At 50.7% G+C, this 18,322-nt stretch overlaps 11 protein-coding genes across 11 annotated transcripts; 3 read left to right on the forward strand and 8 right to left on the reverse strand.

The window, feature by feature from the left end:
- Nucleotides 1-255: 255 nt before the first annotated feature.
- N7506_003384 (uncharacterized protein) lies at nt 256-810 on the reverse strand (the record flags this gene model as incomplete). Its single annotated transcript, XM_056952679.1, has 2 exons — nt 256-426; nt 448-810. The coding sequence occupies 2 exons, from the start codon at nt 808-810 to the stop codon at nt 256-258; spliced, it is 534 nt and encodes a 177-aa protein (XP_056814371.1).
- Nucleotides 811-1,299: 489 nt separating this feature from the next.
- N7506_003385 (uncharacterized protein) lies at nt 1,300-3,242 on the reverse strand (the record flags this gene model as incomplete). The annotated part of the gene is made up of 11 exons (XM_056952680.1): nt 1,300-1,417; nt 1,470-1,554; nt 1,605-1,874; nt 1,921-2,017; nt 2,067-2,196; nt 2,248-2,378; nt 2,423-2,508; nt 2,555-2,648; nt 2,693-2,867; nt 2,916-3,071; nt 3,118-3,242. The coding sequence occupies 11 exons, from the start codon at nt 3,240-3,242 to the stop codon at nt 1,300-1,302; spliced, it is 1,467 nt and encodes a 488-aa protein (XP_056814372.1).
- Nucleotides 3,243-3,631: 389 nt separating this feature from the next.
- On the forward strand, nt 3,632-4,414 carry N7506_003386 (uncharacterized protein; the record flags this gene model as incomplete). The annotated part of the gene is made up of 2 exons (XM_056952681.1): nt 3,632-3,790; nt 3,836-4,414. The coding sequence occupies 2 exons, from the start codon at nt 3,632-3,634 to the stop codon at nt 4,412-4,414; spliced, it is 738 nt and encodes a 245-aa protein (XP_056814373.1).
- Nucleotides 4,415-4,603: 189 nt separating this feature from the next.
- On the reverse strand, nt 4,604-6,513 carry N7506_003387 (3-oxoacid CoA-transferase; the record flags this gene model as incomplete). Its single annotated transcript, XM_056952682.1, has 7 exons — nt 4,604-4,738; nt 4,789-5,128; nt 5,173-5,204; nt 5,250-5,628; nt 5,676-5,862; nt 5,906-6,190; nt 6,237-6,513. 7 exons carry the CDS (start codon nt 6,511-6,513, stop codon nt 4,604-4,606), a joined length of 1,635 nt encoding a protein of 544 aa, XP_056814374.1.
- Nucleotides 6,514-6,697: 184 nt separating this feature from the next.
- On the reverse strand, nt 6,698-6,970 carry N7506_003388 (uncharacterized protein; the record flags this gene model as incomplete). Its single annotated transcript, XM_056952683.1, has 1 exon — nt 6,698-6,970. The coding sequence occupies one exon, from the start codon at nt 6,968-6,970 to the stop codon at nt 6,698-6,700; it is 273 nt and encodes a 90-aa protein (XP_056814375.1).
- A 176-nt stretch (nt 6,971-7,146) lies between these two features.
- On the reverse strand, nt 7,147-7,956 carry N7506_003389 (uncharacterized protein; the record flags this gene model as incomplete). The annotated part of the gene is made up of 1 exon (XM_056952684.1): nt 7,147-7,956. One exon carries the CDS (start codon nt 7,954-7,956, stop codon nt 7,147-7,149), a length of 810 nt encoding a protein of 269 aa, XP_056814376.1.
- A 552-nt stretch (nt 7,957-8,508) lies between these two features.
- Nucleotides 8,509-8,941, reverse strand: N7506_003390 (Dabb family protein; the record flags this gene model as incomplete). Its single annotated transcript, XM_056952685.1, has 3 exons — nt 8,509-8,670; nt 8,719-8,829; nt 8,876-8,941. 3 exons carry the CDS (start codon nt 8,939-8,941, stop codon nt 8,509-8,511), a joined length of 339 nt encoding a protein of 112 aa, XP_056814377.1.
- A 191-nt stretch (nt 8,942-9,132) lies between these two features.
- Nucleotides 9,133-11,406, reverse strand: N7506_003391 (Zn(II)2Cys6 transcription factor; the record flags this gene model as incomplete). Its single annotated transcript, XM_056952686.1, has 3 exons — nt 9,133-10,597; nt 10,643-11,125; nt 11,177-11,406. 3 exons carry the CDS (start codon nt 11,404-11,406, stop codon nt 9,133-9,135), a joined length of 2,178 nt encoding a protein of 725 aa, XP_056814378.1.
- A 712-nt stretch (nt 11,407-12,118) lies between these two features.
- On the reverse strand, nt 12,119-12,762 carry N7506_003392 (PP2C family serine/threonine-protein phosphatase; the record flags this gene model as incomplete). The annotated part of the gene is made up of 2 exons (XM_056952687.1): nt 12,119-12,608; nt 12,659-12,762. 2 exons carry the CDS (start codon nt 12,760-12,762, stop codon nt 12,119-12,121), a joined length of 594 nt encoding a protein of 197 aa, XP_056814379.1.
- Nucleotides 12,763-14,293: 1,531 nt separating this feature from the next.
- Nucleotides 14,294-15,518, forward strand: N7506_003393 (FAD-dependent oxidoreductase; the record flags this gene model as incomplete). Its single annotated transcript, XM_056952688.1, has 2 exons — nt 14,294-14,782; nt 14,844-15,518. The coding sequence occupies 2 exons, from the start codon at nt 14,294-14,296 to the stop codon at nt 15,516-15,518; spliced, it is 1,164 nt and encodes a 387-aa protein (XP_056814380.1).
- A 1,501-nt stretch (nt 15,519-17,019) lies between these two features.
- On the forward strand, nt 17,020-18,318 carry hacA (transcription factor HAC1; the record flags this gene model as incomplete). The annotated part of the gene is made up of 1 exon (XM_056952689.1): nt 17,020-18,318. One exon carries the CDS (start codon nt 17,020-17,022, stop codon nt 18,316-18,318), a length of 1,299 nt encoding a protein of 432 aa, XP_056814381.1.
- Between the last annotated feature and the right edge of the window lie 4 nt (nt 18,319-18,322).

Consider the following 18,322-nt stretch of genomic DNA (forward strand, 5'->3'; position numbering starts at 1 on the left):
CTAAGCAACGTAAACCCGAGGCACAATTCACTGATATCCCGATTGAAAGAAAGGTAAAGAGCAAAATAAAAGTAAAGAAAACACATTCGGCCGTCTCCAAGACGCTGCAAGGCTCACCATGTAACATGAACTGCAATGAAGATCCTGTATGTTGGTATTAGTGGCATTTCCAAGTCGGGTTACCATGCATCTCTCAAGGAGAGACTAGACTATAGCAGATGATCTCACCTGTCCCCATTTGAGAAGAGGGCACTATCACATAGTGTCGTACTGATGATACGCGTCTCCATCATCTTGTTCTCCTTCTACCTTGTCTCGGAACCAAAAGTAGAGAAGGTCTGGCAGTTCCTCCTTGGAGAGGGTTTCGAGCCCATGTTGAATATCCATTGCAGTGGCAAAATCATACATCAACCGCTCAAAATAGTCCTGTTCCAAACTGATTCAAACCGTCTCCCGGTTCTGGGACTGTTCTTCAGACTCGTGAGCCTGCTCTCCAGACTCTGCATCGTTAACATTGCGGAAATATGGGTGGTGCTGGCAAATTTGTTTTAGCCCAATATCGAGGGCAAAAGGAGGGAGCTTTGATATGTTTCGCACAAATACGTGAAGCTTTTCAACATGTCGATATTCGATGTGACCCGCCAGGAGACCAAGTCGCATCATCTCTTTTTCGAAACGATCACATTCCATGCTAGGGATTTGTCCCTCTAGCTGTTCGAGGAGTGTGGGAAGCATGGCCTCAGAGGCAGGTGGAACGGCAGCTTCAGGCCCTCCGCCATCGGGCTGCGGAGCTTGATTTGGTTCCCACATTGTGGCGGCGTTCACTCGCCGATGAAAAGACGAAGGGTTAGGTTGAGAAAAGATGGAATAGAAGAGGATGGCAGACGATGAGAGGAGAGGATAAGAGAGGGAGGGAGAGAGGTGAGAGAGGTGAGAGAGGTGAGAGAGGTGAGAGAGGTGAGAGAGGTGAGAGAGGTGAGAGAGGTGAGAGAGGTGAGAGAGGTGAGAGAGGTGAGAGAGGTGAGAGAGGTGAGAGAGGTGAGAGAGGTGAGGATCAGAGGTGAAAGGGAGATGAGCGAGTTGAGATAGTCCACCCAGGCTGCTTGGTGTGGCTTGGACACTGACGGCATTCTCCTCCTCTCCTCCTCTCTCGAAATAATTTACTCACAACGTTTGTCTTCACTTATCGAGTCTTGTCAAGGGTCCATATGCACGCCTTGAGTCTCTCTTGTCACAAATAGGCCCCAGCCTTGTTCAATTATAATCACTTGTCTTCTTTAAACGTTACATCGATTGAGATCAAAGGACCATCATGAACTCAGGATTGCGGTCGTCGTTATATCCTGCATATTTATCATACTTTCCATTCTTCTTGTCGCGGTTGACTTTTGCGCAATATAGCACGTTCAGCAGAATCCTATGTTGATTAGTCAAGCTCTAGACATCGGGAGCAGGTTTGGTATACTCACATGAACCAGGCAAACACCAGCAAGCCTAGAATGATAGTGTGCCCACGGTGGAACATAGGTCCGTCTCGAGTTGGGTAGTTGAAGGCTAATCATGTTAGCTCATGCACGACCGCATAGATAGAAGGAATGACATACTTGCTACAAACCCTCCGGCATTCGCAATAGCCAACTGCATGGCCGAAGTGGTGGCACGCTTATAATGACCTGCAGAGTTGTTCGACAGCCACACAAGAATACACGGCACGCTGGCATATTGGCCAGTTGCCATGAGGAAGGTCATGCCATATTGCACGCGCGGGGAATTGATGTTGGCGATAGCTGCATAGCCAATAATGGCGAGTGGGAGAGTAAACAGCATCACCACGCCTCGCAGGCGCAGACGGTCGGAGATGAAAGCCACAATGACTGGAACACATTAGACATTGCAAGATATGATGCAGCCTCGACTTACCTGTGATAACAGCTGCTACGGCATAGGGGATAACGGACCACAGCTGAACCTCGTTGGCATCTTTGGCAAAGCCAAGATTTTTGATGATCGTTGGAAGCTATTATTGTTAGTCGTGTGTTCTGTGCATAGAAACGGGGCCATCCTACAAATAATCCAAATGAGTACAGCCCAGAGAGAATAGCAAAGTACGCCGAGGCGGAAAGCCACACTTGGACATCCAGAACTCCTCGGCGTACTTCAGACCATTTGAACGATTCTGCCTCGGAGGCCAGCGTTCTGTCTAAGTTAGTATACTGAGCTTCTGAGGGCGATAGGAAAACAACATACCCCTCCACTGATCTGGGATTATCCAACATCAGTCTTTCCCGTCCAAATTCCTTTTCTTCGGCAGTCAAAAACGAGGCAGTTTCCAGGCTGTTCGGAAGAACGAAGTAACTCAAAACTCCACAGACAAAAGTCTACACGGTTAGTACAAAGTTGATTATACATACGCGGAACTTACCAAGAGCCCTTCGATAATCAAAATCCAACGCCACCCTTCAATGCCGCCTCGAGGTCCAATTTCAGCTAGCCCTCGAGCAAGAAGCCCTATATTGGTTAGTTTCACCCCATATCAGATCAAGCAAATACCCACCTCCAAAGGCACCTGACAAGGAAGCCGCTGTATAAAACAAGCCAATTCGCAGGGCCAAATCCCCTCGTCTATAGAATGTAGACAGGTACAAGACCTGTCGATCAGTCCGCGTTCAAGTCACTAGCAATTGAGACCTACCATTCCGGGGAGCAGACCACCTTCCGCAATACCCAGCAAAGCTCGCACGGCGACAAATCCAGCATATCCTTGGACGAATCCTAGGCACATTGTGATAATCCCCCACACAGCAGTCAAGAATGGCAACCAAAGCTTGGGGGAAGCCTTTTTGAGAACTAGGTTACTGGGCAATTCGCTTGGGGACATTTAGTTCGGGGCCACAACTGCAGAGGGCAGAACTCACCTGCAAATATAGGTGAGATAGAACACAGCCAATCCAATGTCATACTGGTGGTCTGTGATGGAGAGATCCTCTTCCAATCCGAGAATTTTGGCATTTCCGACATTTGTCCGATCCAAGAATGAGCAGAGGAACAACAGGGCGAGCATTGGGAGGATCCTAGACCGGGTGAGCGTCGCAATTTACCCAAAGACTGGTTACCAACCTTGTGTCCAACTTCAGCATGATCCTCCGCGTTAACTTCCGCTGGTGTTCCTGGTCCCCATGTCGGTCGAGAGGAGACAACATTGCCTTCTCGATTTCGTCGATCGTCGATTTGTGCGGGTCCATGGTGAATTGCTTGGCGGCGCAAGAGTGAGCTTGGTTTTCTAGGCGCATAGAAAGACAGAGCCTCTCGAGGGGGACAAGGTCGAGTAAATAAGCACACAAGAAAGCCACCGGCTGCCATTTCTAGGCCCGAAGGATTATCATCCAGTTTCTTTGACCAATCCACGTCGGTGCAAACCAATCGAAGCCACTTTGATTTTTTCCCCGCAGAATCTCCCCCGGATTTCAGTCCCGTTCGCACGTAATGCGACGGTAATGTTACCTCGTATTGTAATGCCTCCCGGTATTTTCGGCGCCCACTTCTGACCTCCGAATCATCCCTCCGAGTCTCCGACCCATTCTTAATGGCACGACTGGCTCCAGGACAACTTCCTCCCTCCGACAATCCAAACATGTCGAAGCTTTCTAGTAGCCTCAAGGCATTGATCAATGCCCCTACAGCCCGCCCGTTCACTGTGCCCGCCCCGGCAAATATAACCTCGGTCTACCAGAAGATCCAGCAAACAGCGCAATCAAACCACGTTTCGCAGCCATCATGGGTCGCGCTATCGGTCAGTACCAAATTTGCCGCACTGCGAATCCCCTAACAGACATAGACCGCAGCAACCATGACCATGAACTCCCCAGACTCCCTCACAGCCCTGTTCGATCTCGCCGCCGCGGATAAGCAAGTCGAGACCGCCGAGCTGATCCGAGAGGTCGGTCTGAAGTGTATCAGCTTCAATGGCATCCCCCGCACAATCAACTGCCTCGGAGCCTTCAAATCCAGCTTACCAGACTCAGTCGAGAGCAAGCTCTCGCGCACACCTACCCGTGCCCCAACCCCAGAGAACATCTCTGGTATCAGTGAGCGCGGCCACGCCCTCTGGGACTCAATCTATCGGCCCTTTGAGAAGAAGCTGTTCAATAAGCTTGCTGAGTCGCACCCGGATTTGCCCGTGCATATCTTGCATGCCAACTACGGCGCTCTGCTCTCGGACCCGGAGCGTAGTACGGGTGCGTCTGCGGGACGCATCTTGACTTCCATTGTTGCTGTCGCGTGTCTGAGGTCCCAGTCTGGTGTGGGACCTCAGGTGACATCGCATCTCTTCGGTCTGAGAAAGGCGCTTGAAGATGGGTCTTGGGCTAGTGATGTTGAGGGGGGAGCAAGGGGCTCGTTGGTTGGCGAGCGATGAAGGGAATACTTGGATTTTGGAGAGTGTTGATTCTATCGTTGAGGCTATTGGACAGGGTCAAGGGTCGAACTTTGCTCCTGGAAAGGCAAAGCTGTAAATAGAAAGAGCTTTGTTTCGCGACTGGAAACTCGATTGTGTCTATATGAGGAAATTTCAATGTACATAGATATGTGTTTAATGCAACTATATTTACTCCATGATCTCCAAAGTCTCGGCAATCGTGAACTTCGCATCTGTCTTCTTCTGCACCTCTTCCACCTCCACGCCCGGGGCAAGCTCTGTGAGTGTGAGCTCCCCGGTCTTCCGGTCCACTTGGAAAACGCACTATTCAGTCAGCTTGGTTCGAATTCGATCAGTGTGGGGTGTGAGCTCACCAGATCTGTGATGATAGTGCTGACAACGTTGGCACCTGTCAGAGGCAGGCTGCACTTCTGCACGATCTTCGGCGATCCATCCTTGGCGACATGGCTAGTGGCCACCACAATCTTGGTCTTTTCGGGGTTGGAGATCAAGTCCATGGCACCTCCCATGCCCTTGAACACCTTGCCGGGGATCATATAGTTTGCCAGATCACCGTTGGCGCTCACCTGTAAGGCTCCAAGGATAGACACGTCGACGTGACCTCCGCGGATCATGCCGAAAGACTCGGTGCTGTCGAATGTGGCAGCTCCAGGAACGAGTGTCACTGTCTCTTTGCCGGCATTGATGATATCCCTACTCCTATTAGTGAATGTCGTTGGGAATCTCGGGGTACTTACGCATCGAGCTCCTGTTCAGTTGGATAGTCACCCTGAAAATGTTAGTTTGCATCCAGACTCGATTCAGAGTTACTTACCATTCCAAGGATTCCGTTCTCTGACTGGATCCAGACCTTGACGTCCTTGGGCAAGAACGAAGGCGCCAGTGTGGGGATGCCAACGCCCAGGTTTACATAGTAGCCCGGCTTCAATTCCTTAGCAGCCCGACGACCGATGAGCTCTCGTTGGATCTGAGCAGCATCTCTAGCGGAGCCGGTAGCACTAGCCTCGCCAGAGCGCAACTTCTTGTTCTCGATATGCTTGTCGTCAGTCGCGGGAACGATGCGATCAACGAATATTCCAGGCAGGTCTACATCGTTGGGATCAATCGATCCCACCGGAACGATGTTCTCAGCTTCAACGATAGTGAGGGTCGCGGCCTTGGCCATGATGGGTCCAAAGGCTTTGGTAGTGTATCTGTCCCAGTTAGCATACAACACCTCCAGAAGAGATTGATTACTTACCTGAATACACAGTTGCCAGCCTCATCAGCCTTCCAAGCCCGCAGGATAGCCACATCTCCCGTCAAAGCCTCCTCCATGAGATGGGTCTTTCCATCGAACTCGCGAGTCTCGCGTGGCTTTCCGGACTCCAAGACATTCCCGGATTCATCCATACGGACGGGGATCTTTCCTTCCTGGATGAAAGTGTCTTTTTGTCAGCAAGGAACATGACATCGAATTTCTGTACATACGGGCTCCGGTTGGAGTGAAGAATGCCGGAATACCAGCACCTCCAGCGCGAAGACGCTCAGCCAATGTACCCTGCGGGCAGAGCTCAATAGCGATATTTCCCGTCAAGTATTTCTTCTCCAGCGCCTTATTGTTGCCGAGGTAGGAAAGGACCAGACGATTGATCTGACCGTTCTGCGAGAGCGTTGAAAGTCCTCCTTTGCCTGCCGCGCCTGCATTATTTGAAACAGCCGTCAGGGAGTGTAACTGATCAGCTCCTCGGCGATGCATGGCATTGATCAGTGTCTCTGCATTTATTAGCGCATATTTACCATCGCCCACTCAAACACATACCCGCTACTCCGCACAATCCGAAGCCTGAGCTAAGGATCGTCGATCCGCTCTTGATGTCCGTCACGGCCGCGTCGGCATCTTTGAACACCTTTGAGCCTCCGCGCTCGATCTTCGGTGCCAATGATAGTAATGGTGCTGTTGTGGAGTATTTTGTGCTTGTGGTGGTGCTGAACAGGTGCGAAAGGCGCACGCTATAGCGAGCTTTAAGGAAGGGCGAGCGGCACGTAGCCAGCGCATTACGCGACAATGTCGCTGTAGAGATTCGAAGGGCTGCCATGTTTAACACAATGAGAAAACTTGCGAGATTAGATCATTCTAATAAAAGCGTTGAAATCGGCTGATCGGGGCTACTTTTTGGATGCCGAGGCCGATCGGAACCGGTTGACTCCGATGTTGACGTCGGTCGGCTCTTCTTTTCTCAAAACACCCCGGATGGCCATTCCAATGCATTTTACGCGCATTTAATGCTTCTTGAACAAGCTCAACTTTCTTTTGAACCGAGCTAGCTTTCCTTCAATGATTGCAGTATCATCTGAAGCCGTGGCATCGCATTTGGCTGACTTTGGCTGGGATTCTCTATGTTGTTCGTCGCCTGTGTTATTGCCAGGAGCTTTTTGCTCTTCTTCACGCTGCATACGCTCGCATCCACGTCGAGCAGCACCTTCAATTCCGCTCTCACCGAGCATGGCTGTGCCCATGGGGCCGGGGGCCAGGGCACTCCAGTCTAGCGGCATGTCTGTTGGTGGCTATGGGCCTTTTCTGATTTGGATTTTACAGAAGATATCTTGCACGATGATCATATTATGTGCTAACAAACGGCCCCTATTCTGTTTGGCCCCAGATCGACAAGGGCAGACTGATGTCATTTGCCCGGACAGGAAAGTGATGGTCGCCCAGTGAAAGGCTACAATCACCAGTCTCGACAGATCCAACCCAGTAAATCCATAACGGCGCATGGGTCGTGGTAATGAAGCTCCGTTGCAATGACGATGCAGGAAAAAGTCACCCATATCCCCTCATATAGGACTGCTTCATACACAATTCCCAGGTAACGATGCCAGTCCTGCACTGTGATCCTACTGGCGGCTTCAACAACGCTAAGCTGTCTTTTTGGGCCTTCATGATCGGAGGATCCAGCAGCCTGGTCATTGACGTGTAACATTGATGCCGCTACCTTCGTATAGACAGCATTGGTGACAGTCGCTGCTAACCAGCTAAATGCTACCGGAGCGATAGCGGAAAAGAAGGACACAGTCGGAGAAAGCTCTCCACCCTGGGCTGGGTCCTGGAAGTACACCAGAGTACCCTTTGTCAGATGATAAACAGCATCAGGCAGTGTAATGTCCAGAGAAGCGGCGGGAATAAGAGCGAGCCAATCCCTTGCACTTGGGATCCTCTGCCAAACAGATTTGTCTTTGTTTGAGATGACAGTATGAACCCAGGCAGTATGGACACTGGTCAGAAGCAGCCCCAAAATCATTTTGGACACCATATAATACGGCAGACTCAAATTTGAGATGAAATACATGCCCGCCAGAGATGTCGCCACATATGGGATAAAGATATCGAGCCCGGTGGAAACGAACCGAGTTCGACTCAATCGGTGGCGCGCTAGACTCTGTTTGACAGTTGCAGCAACAGAATTGGAGGGTCTGAGTATGTTGGAAACCGAGCATACAACAATTCCCACGATGCCACCCAGTTCTCTTTGGGGGTTCATTTTGATGAATCCAGCACGCCACGCAAGCTCCAATCCTGTGAAAAAGGCGAGAGTAGGAAGCAAAACGGACTTAGCATAACTCAGGACTCGTTCGCGCAGGTATGTCCTTCCTTTATTATTGTATTGAGTAGGATCATTCTTCTCGGCTTCGAGGCTTTCGACTCGAGAGGGAGCTTCCAAAAGTACGTGAGTGGCTATGATTCCATTATTATATTCAAACTTGATCCATCAGCTCCAGTAAGTCACAGTTGCAGAAGATTGATTGATCTTACCTGCAAGAATACGCATAGACAGATCAGGGATGTGGCCGTCACGATCACTGGAATGTCCGTCACATCTGACGCACCATCGATAAAACGAAGAGCGCCAAATAGGGCAGTGGAAAAGTGTGGTAGAGATCCTAGAGACATTACGAAGATGTTTCATTACAGTTGAGAAAGGAAGGCTGTGAGCCTTGGAAGGAGTGGCCCCCGGCCCCCGGCCCCCGCTGTCGGGGCTGAGTAACTTTGATGCGAGATCGTCTTAGGACGGTGATATTTGTTTGATTGTTGCCTATTTTCCAAAGACACCATCTGTAAAGTCGATCACTTGGGCCTTCTCGAGCAGTCCGCCGAGACTCTTGACAAATTCCTGGTGCACGGGGTCTTTGCTAACATAGTAGTCTCGATCCGCAGCATTGCTGAATTCGACAACAAATGCATGTGTGATTTCGTGCTAATTTCTCAATTAGTTGGAAGTCTAGAATGAATCGTGTTCCCTTACTTGAGCACCTTCAGGGGAGTTGTCTACTCCACCAGATGATGTTTTGATATAGGGCTTCTGGGATGTCGGGTGGAGGCAATTGTCTCGGAGAGACAGCATGCGAGAGCAGGCCTATACGAGTCAAAAATTATGAGAGCTACTGATTGAAAAGTCTTACATCATTGATGACCTCCGCAGCCAGGTCAGCTTTGAATTGAAACAGAACAATGTGAGTGATCGACATGGCGAGTGCAAATATGCGGTTGAAGGTGCGAAGAGCGCAAAGACGTGAGGGGTCAAATGGATGACATCACGTGTCTAACTATACAGCTTAAATAATGGTGTTCATGTTGAACAAACGGCCTTTATTAGGCGAATGTCGAAGCGAAGCGGGCGGAACGTAATTCATAAGGGTATATCAAGTAGTCATCCTCATCAAAGATTAAAATCCGTATTGGCAAAATCAAGCCAATCCCAATCGAGCATGTCATCCAGCGGAACGTCCGGAATCGAAGCACCAAATGCCGTGCCGGCACGGTTGACCGCATCGACAATTTGGTTGTCAGACATGGCCGAGAAATGCATTGGCTCAGACCAAAGCTCCTCTGGCAGCCGTGGGATCTGGTTCATGTGGAGCGTGGGTTCGGCTCTGGGATGTGCTTCAGGCTGGGAGTATATCGTCGGTGCTCTTCTAATCAGCTCACGTAGAAACCTGCCGTAGAGTACTGAAGCACCACTCCGGTGGCTTGGCGTTGAACCAATTCTTTCGAGGACCCCGGCTGTTTCTTCGATGAGGTTTCGAACACTGGGTGCCAGGCTGGACCTACTATCACCAGGTGTCACACTGAGACTTAGAGCAGAGCAGGCGGCAAAAGATATCATGATGACCGTGTTGTTGGGCATTGACTTCAGTCGGGACTCGCCCTGGGTTGCTGCTCGCAGAACATTCAGGGCAGAAGATAACCCAGCTGCTCGGAAGAATCGTTTCACTTCAACCGGGGCTGTTGGGTGGTTGATGACACCACCGTAGGTGGAAAGCTGGGTGTGCGTAACCAGAATTTCGACGTATGGAGGGAGGGAGCGAGACCCCCTTTCGCCAATCGCTGGAGCCCAGGTAGCATACCACCGTTCGTAAAAGGTTTCAATTGTCTTCTTGATTGATTGAGCGACTTCTGAACCAGTATCCACGATTCGGTGACTGTCACAGCTTGATTTCACTTTTTTGAAAAGACCATCAAGATCTCTTCGGAGAACTGCCATTGAGTTCATGGGTCCATCACGCAGATCTGCAACGTTTGACAAATGCCAACGGTCACAGTTCTCAATGAGTGTTGTTGGTGGAACTGTATAGCTTCTTCCGCGTGCGAGACATACACCCCTCTCAACCACATATAATGCAATCCATGCTCTTTCACGTCTTCGAAGCAAGCGAACCCCCCACTCCGATGATGGGTCAACATCGTCGAACCCATCCATATGCAAAGCCCGCTTCGCATCTATACAGTCTGCACGCGCCAGGCGACTTAAAAGCCCTTGATCAAAGCTGGAAGACGGCGAGACAATCTTATTCAATGATAGGTCCAGAGCGACAGTCAATGCCATCGCAATATATGAGCAGGTGTCATCATCCCCCAAGCTATCGCCGGGGGACATCCATGGTACATTCACCATAAAAGCCAGAACGATCTCGACGGATCTGTGTCGATTGGCGATCACGCGTTTCGCAAGCCATTTGCAGTGCCTGGACAGCCTAGTTGAGAGAGCGGCAGCCGATGGAAGGAATAAAGCGGCTCCCGCCATGATGGAAGTGAAAAGAAAGGCCGACTGAGCGCGCACAAAAGACGGAACGTGGACCAGTGGATCGAGACCCCATCGGGTGTGCGCCAGATTTTGATAGAAACTAATGGTCAGACTTGATATATTGATTCACTGGTTTCACACTTACAATGAAAATAATGACTCTGATTCGTCGAATGTTACCAACCCCAGATCGACGGGGTCAACCTCGGGGCCGATGTCCAGGTTCGCGCGGGCTGGAACAAAGAACGACTTGGCACTTGGTTCTGGGGGAACTTTCTCCTGGAACAAGGTCGGAAGAGACATGGGCATTGGTGATTTCGGCACATGCCGCATACCTGTCGGAGAGAGTTGGAGATCCGACGCCCTCGCAAGCAGCTGCAGTGGATTTTCCGCATCATCCAGAGTCAGGCTCTCCTCATGAGCCGCACGAGGGGACGGTAAATTGCGCGGCTGCTCTGTCTCGAGGGAACCCTCCTCACTTTGCATCATCTGCCCCTGCATCTGGCTGAGCAATTCTTGCAACCCGGAAATGGCCTTTTGGGCATCCTCGTTCTCCGAGGGGTCAACCTTAGGCCTCTTAATGGCCTGTTCGATCTGATGAATTGCCTTTTCCAAGCCCTTACGTTTGCTATTTACCAGTCATTTCCTGTCCCCGCGATTCGTGTTGGAAGCCACTTACTTTTTGACACCCTTTTGTCTGCCGAGGTGATGGCTGGGCACTATGCACTCCATGTCGGACTGCCTACATTTCTCACATTGAGAGTCCTCTGTGGGACGGTTGCAACGTATCTTACTCCGTCGGCAATTCAGGCAGGCAGCCTGTTTTCCATGGGAGGGGCCCGACTCGACCTCCATGGCGGTGGATGGGTGTTCGGCATGGGATGGATAAGGAGGAAGTCGGAGGCTCATTTGTCGTTGGTTTATGTAGCATTAAAAATCGATCTTTCCTCAACAAGCCTTTCGCCGGGCTAGCTCAATCGGTAGAGCGTAAGACTCTTAATCTTAAGGCTGCGGGTTCGACCCCCGCGTTCGGCTCTTCCTAAAACACCAACACGGTCTTTAAGATTATCTTTTTTGCCTTTTTTTTAAATTTTTGCTTGTCTGTTTTTGCACTGGAAAAATGTGGTCTTGTTCAATTTTTGTTGCCTATGAAACTGAAAGATTGAAGGTTCTATTATATTACCTAGGTACACGCTTTCCTGGAATGCGACAGCCCTGGTCCTGGAGAGTCAATTTTGGAAGACACTTGTAGGGTTGGTATATATTTCCAAGCTTACCCAGATGCACAACCTTGGAATAGCCACAATTTGTGGAACTCTTGCAACTGCTGCTCGAGGGTTTTGTTTTTCGAGGCTACTAGTGATGAATCTTCCTGGGTCATTGAAGTGTTTAGGCGATTTTTTTTTGAATGTCATATCTAAAGCTATTAAAACCTTGGAATACCTAAGCGGTGGTACGGTAGAAACGTATATTAGCCTCGACCATGCTTAGACACTCAGAATGCTGTGTTTTCAAGTATCTTATTTTCCCACACCTGGGACACCAAAGAAAACCACCTGCACAGTCGCGTCGTCTCGTAGACGCCGGAAGTTTGGAAAGCTGAAGGCAAGTCGGCCTGCTATCAATTCGTGATGGTTCCCACCCAGTGAATTACGCACCAAATGCACAGCGACATTGTCATCTTGGACTGTAGTTCTCCCCCCACAAACTTCCAGCTTACTCCTTTCCAGAATTGACCGAAGTCAAATGGTTCATATGTTGGCTCTAGTGTGCTGTTCTTCTTCTCAGCTGCTTTCAATTCCAACCACTTCCCCACTAGATCAACTGCCTGCTGACTGGAGAGCATATCCCACAAGCCGTCTGTCGCCATTATCAGGAAAGAAGGGGTTCCAGGGTCGACCTTGACGCTTGTCACGACCGGTTCAGCCGTTAGATAGGGTGGCGTTTGAATGTTGTATGTTGGGACCAGAGGGGGTGGACCATAAAATCTCCGTTGCAGCTCCTTCTGGAATTGAATTGGCCACTTCCACTGGCCATCACCAAAAGCTCGTGAGACCGCAATCCCTAGTACCCGTCCGTTTCGGATAATATCTTCCTCGCCAGGGTGCTCTCTGTGAAGCCTGGCAATTTCTTTTTATTTTTGCCAGTCTGATCTACTGACAATGGCATTGCTTCCCATTTACCGTCTGGCTTTTGCTGCCCCAAAACCGCCCTCGAATCACCGGTACACGCCACATGTAATGTACCGGTTGTAGAATCGTACATAGAGAGCAAGGCGCATGAGCCGGAATAAGCGGGGGCCAGTTTTTTACTTTCTCCTGCAACGATTCTTGGCCCTGAGACGTAATCAAGGCTGTTTTGACAATCGAATCATCGAGATTCAGAAATCCCTTTATGATAGCGCGCTGCACTAACTCATCGGGTACGGGGCTTTCAGTTGAAGTTGGCTGTATTTGACTCAAGCTGTGTCGGACGAAAGGCAGGAGTTGCTTCTTTAGCAATTCTGATGTTTGCAGGCCTGAATGTCCGTCAAAGACAGCCCAGGCCATCCACTTGTTGCCTCCTTTCCATGGTGAAGGAAGTATACCATAGGTGAACTGATCCTCGCACGGGCTATTGGAAGCTAGTTGAGCACCATCATATCTGCTGACGCCGGCAACATCTCTAGCCAGAAATGAATATGCTCCTTGTGATATAATACGCGTCACTTGATCTCTAGAAGGACCTGGTTCAACGCTCCAGTGCTCAGCTGGAGGGTCTTCAATATATGGCGCATCTTCGCGAGTCGCATCGTCGCGAGTGTTTGCTAACCACCAAAGGCTGGGTATACCAACTACACCAGCAGCCGTCACATATCTCATCAAGTTTGAGCCTGAGCCTGAGCCTGAGCCAGAACTCTTGGTTGAATATGAATTCTTGGGCCGCGCAAGGCTTGATATTGTGCCCACGCGTAGTCGCGTTCGATTCGCGCCTAATGATATTGTCGGTAGGGTTCAACTGAAGAGGGGAGAGAAGGAAAAGAAACGGGAGGGTTTGGAAGCAATGTTTGGCGGTGTTTGTCTTGTTTGCCAGACTGCTCACATGTGCAGATAGCGCAGATGAAGAGAGCTTCTCTAATACTACATTAGCGTACATTTCTGTCTGTGGTGCTCTCGCATATAGGCTCTGAGCCCTTTTCCGTGACCTCTGTGTAGACGTCTGCTACAATTTTGAGGCTATTCGGACCTCGAGAGTCGAGGCCGGTCCAAAACAACCCCACAACTCCCACCCCGCGGACGATCTCCCGGGCTTCGGAAATCAATCAATAAGCCTGCGGAAAAAGCAGCAACCTACGATGAACCCCGTCTCAGGGAAGAATCCCCTAGCTGATACTCTCCAAGTCAAATTTCGAAAAAAACGAGCCCTTTGAGCCTCATCTGTTGTACGAAGTTTTCTAAATCAACAATGTCAAAAAAAGGGGTTACAAAAGAGCAAGCCTCTCGATGAGGGGGGAAAGTGAAACTGAACTATCGACAGGAACACTTTTGTACATGACGAGTGCTAGGATGCTGCTGGCCAAACAGTTTGTCAGGGTTTGTGTATTGTAGACTGTCACACTTGCGTTCGAAGTTGTTTGCGTATTGACCTTTAATTTGGGTGCGCACCGAATGGGGGAAAAGGTAACAACGACAGCGTTTCACAAGATCATCTTTTATATAGCTGGAGTTGAGCATCCCCGTTGACCTCAAGTCCCTTCCACCAACCTGGGAATCCGTGATGTCGACATCCTATCATCCCAGCCTGGCGAAAACAGACCATGGTACCTGATATCGCGATCGTCGGCGGTGGCCCCTGCGGCCTTGTTCTTGCCGGCATGCTCGAGCAGCAGGGAATCGACTACGTGGTCTACGAGCGATGCGCAGAGGACACTCCTCCACGAGGAGGATGCTTGGATATCCACCGCAGCAGTGGGCAGATCGCGCTCCAAGAGGCTGGTTGTTTCAAGGAGTTCAAGAAGTATGCCCGAGGAGGGTATGCCACAATCCACTCTGTGTTGGATCATCACGGAAACAAGATCGCCGAATTTGGTGAAGGTCGCGATTCGCCCGAGATTGATCGTACACAGCTGCGGAAGGTGATGCTATCGTCAGTCCCAAAGGAGAAAGTCCATTGGTCGGCTTCTGTGAAGAGCTCCTTTAGCGCTCAGAATGGAGATATTGTTTTGGAATTTGAAGATGGCACCACTGTCTCTGGGTTCAAGCTTGTCGTCGGGACTGACGGCGTACGCAGCAAGATACGACACCTGGTAGGCTTTCAACTCACTCGACTCACTGGAAATGCAAAGTGACATCCATAACATTCAATAGGTCACATCGGCAGAGCCGGAGTACTCTGGTATCCTCTTCCTGACGTTGTCTGTCCTACCTTCCAATCCTTACCACTCTACCCTCGAGCAGCTCGCGGGCCAGGGACCTCTCGCCATATGCGGTCGAAGCAAGTTGGTCTGGATCCAACGACAAGGCGATTCTCATTATCGACTAGAGTTCGGGTGGAGAGGACCTGTTGATTTTGCAGAGACCGCCCAGCTGGACTTGACGGACGAGGACGCTGTGAGAAAATTTCTCCTCCAGGAAGAATACTTCGGCGGGCATGCACCGTTCATCCACGAAATCATTCAAAACTCCACTGGGCCCTTCCGAGTGTGGCCTTTGTATTACCTCCCGGTCGAACATCTGAACTGGCCGGCCTCGCCGGGTGTGACCTTGGTGGGCGATGCGGCGCATGTCACCACGCCATTTGTCGGAGATGGAGTTAACTGTGCCATGCGTAACGCTCAAGTTCTCGCTCGGAAAATCAAGGAGCTGGGTATCACGCGAGAGGCGGTGACTGCCTACGAGCAGGAAATGTTCCCCTATGCTCGGGACGTGATCAGTCGCAGTTTGATTTCGGGGGACATGTTCTTTGAATGGGACAGTCCCCGTAGTCTGATGGAGAACCTAGCATCTTCCGATCGAATTATTCATGATCAAGGAGATTTTTGAAAAGAACCTCGGAAGCTCAGATTGGGCGTTGGTGGAATGTTTTATACTTCGTAGTGTGTGAAGTATATGTTCGGAGGCATGCTACCGGCCGACCTTACCCGTTAAGAGACATGTTTTCTTTTAAACATTTCATGAATAATCAGCAAAGAGTAACCTTGTGAATCTACTCCGTCCCTAGCCACACGGAGTACGAAGTACGGAGGACTTGGATGCTTCAATAGTTCGACTCGACTCTGACACCATCCACGCTAAACCACATGGGGAAATTCCCAAAACTCCGATCGCACGGGCCACACCTTCCAACATCGCACGCTGCACACCTCCAAGGTTGTACTTGTACTTGGCCTCGGAGGTTTTCAACATTGTGTGCTGAAATTGAATAAATTGAAAGGTAGTTACTCCATTTGTGGCAAATTGACATGCTTCAGATTTCACTTGCAATAGATTATGGACTATAGATTATAGATTAAAGAACAATAGTCAAGAGAGCATGGAGATAACCGTGGAGAGGGAGTTCAGGGGCAGGGGCACGGAGAATTGAGTTGGCGTTGCCCAGTGCGTAATGGTACGGAGTAATCTCAAGTTGATTGAAGTGTTTCTGGAAGATGCGACTCAGGGGGTACGTGTGTCAAGTTGATCCACTTTGGTCGAGACATCGGAAGGCATCATAGTGGGACGCAATCGCTCCAACCTTGGAGGGCGGGGGGATACTCCGTCCTACTCCGTGAGATCACACATGTCCAAAGCTAAATGTGGTTGATGTACCAGTCTGATGTATACATATTCCTCCGTCAGCACTATGCATGATGTACGGAGTACTGCTTACATTGTGAGAAGAGCATGCAAAGTGTAAGAGTATACTTCCCAATGAGGAAGTCTATCAGGCCCGAAACACACCAGAATAGAAACTCCCGTCACTCCGGGAAGTATATTTAGGACGGAGTTGCATAGAAAATAGGAGGCGAAGAGTATAAAAGGTACCACAATATGGGAGGCCTATTCAACCACCAATCATAATGCAGGGCCACGCCCAGCTGAACCGTGGCATGCAGGGGCGCAGGGGCGGAAATGAGCGTAATCTGGTAATTTACCCATCGCATACCGGTGCTCCGCCACATGTTACCGTATCCTGTTCCTCATTTAGCCCATAATACAGAGTCCAGAGCACACCAATGGGTGTTATCTCCCCTCTGGAGACGGGGAGGGGGCGGTATCATACAAGGTCCATACCGCCCCCTGACAATACCCCCCGTCCGTACCAATACCTCCTTAACTCCTCTTTGTTCCATCCCTTAAGACACGCTGGCCTCTACTTAAACCTCCGCTCTCCTCTGACCAGCTGGCCTTTCCAAATTATTCCCACGCTGACTCATTCTGATCTCCCGGTCCCAGGTGGTTTCCGGTGCCGATCGTGATGATAACGTCTCTCTTATCACACACTTGATATATCTACTCGTTGCAGTTTCACGTCCGGCACCGGTTATCCAGACCTTTGTCAACAATGGCGGACACCATCAACCCCATGGATACACTCCCCACCTCCCCAGACCGGGATCTCTACTCAGTCTCCCCTGCGGAGACCTCATTAGACTCTCCCGAGCCTGAAGATGACATCAAAGAAGAAGAAGAAGATGATGAGAAGAAACCCACAAAAAAGAGAAAGTCATGGGGACAAGAACTTCCCACCCCGAAAACAAACCTCCCTCCTCGGTATGTGCCTGATGTCCAAAATATACGTAAGAGGTTCGCCCCCGCTGACGGTTGTAGCAAACGCGCCAAAACAGATGATGAGAAGGAGCAGCGGCGGATAGAACGGGTTCTCCGGAACCGCGCTGCCGCTCAAACATCCCGCGAGCGCAAGAGACTCGAGATGGAGAAGCTCGAGACCGAGAAGATCCGCATGGAGCAGCAGAACCAGTTCCTCATCCAGCGTCTCTCTCAAATGGAGACCGAGAACAACCGCCTCAACCAGCAGGTGGCTCAACTCTCCGCCGAGGTCCGTGGTTCTCGCAGCGCGACTCCCAAGGCCAGCTCTCCTGCGGTCGAATCTCCCACTCTCACCCCCACCCTCTTCAAACAAGAAGGCGACGAGCTCCCCATGGAGCGCATCCCCTTCCCCACCCCTTCTGTGACCGACTACTCCCCCACCCTCAAGCCCTCCACTCTGGCTGAGGCCTCCGACGTGACACAACATCCTGCTGCGGTGTTGTGCGACCTGCCGTGTCCGTCGCTGGCCTCGAAGGAGCCGGTGCTCTCCCCCTCTTCGACCTCTCCGACCCTCAACCTGCCAATGATGTGGCAGCTCCTCTTTCTGACGATGACTTCCGTCGCCTGTTCCACGGTGATTCACCCGCTGAGCCAAATCCTTCTTTCCCTGAAGACGGGTTTGCCTTTGACGTTCTCGACGGAGGAGATCTATCGGCATTTCCCTTTGATTCTATGGTTGATTTCGACCCCGAGTCTGTCGTCCTCGAAGGCGTCCCCGGTCTTTCGGATGAGACTCCTCATCAGACTGCTAGCGTGCAGCCCAGCCATGGCGCGTCCACTTCGCGATGCGACGGGCAGAGCATTGCAGCTAGCGGTTAGTGAGCGGTTCTCTTCGAGACGGTCGGCTGGCGCCCCGGAGGCTCGACCGAGTTGGGAGTTGTTATTGACCATGGCCTGGGCCCTCGATAGTCTCAGTTCGTCGACACGCAACCAGCGGAACAAACCTGGACGGCAACGCAGTAATGGAAAGATGCATCGGGCACGGAGTTTCCGGAGTTCTAGCGTGAGCACCCTTGTGAGGAAGCACCGCTGAGGGA

The sequence above is a fragment of the Penicillium brevicompactum genome (genome assembly GCF_028827555.1).
Source record: "Penicillium brevicompactum strain IBT 35665 chromosome Unknown utg000002l_segment0_segment0, whole genome shotgun sequence".
NCBI lineage: Eukaryota > Fungi > Ascomycota > Eurotiomycetes > Eurotiales > Aspergillaceae > Penicillium > Penicillium brevicompactum.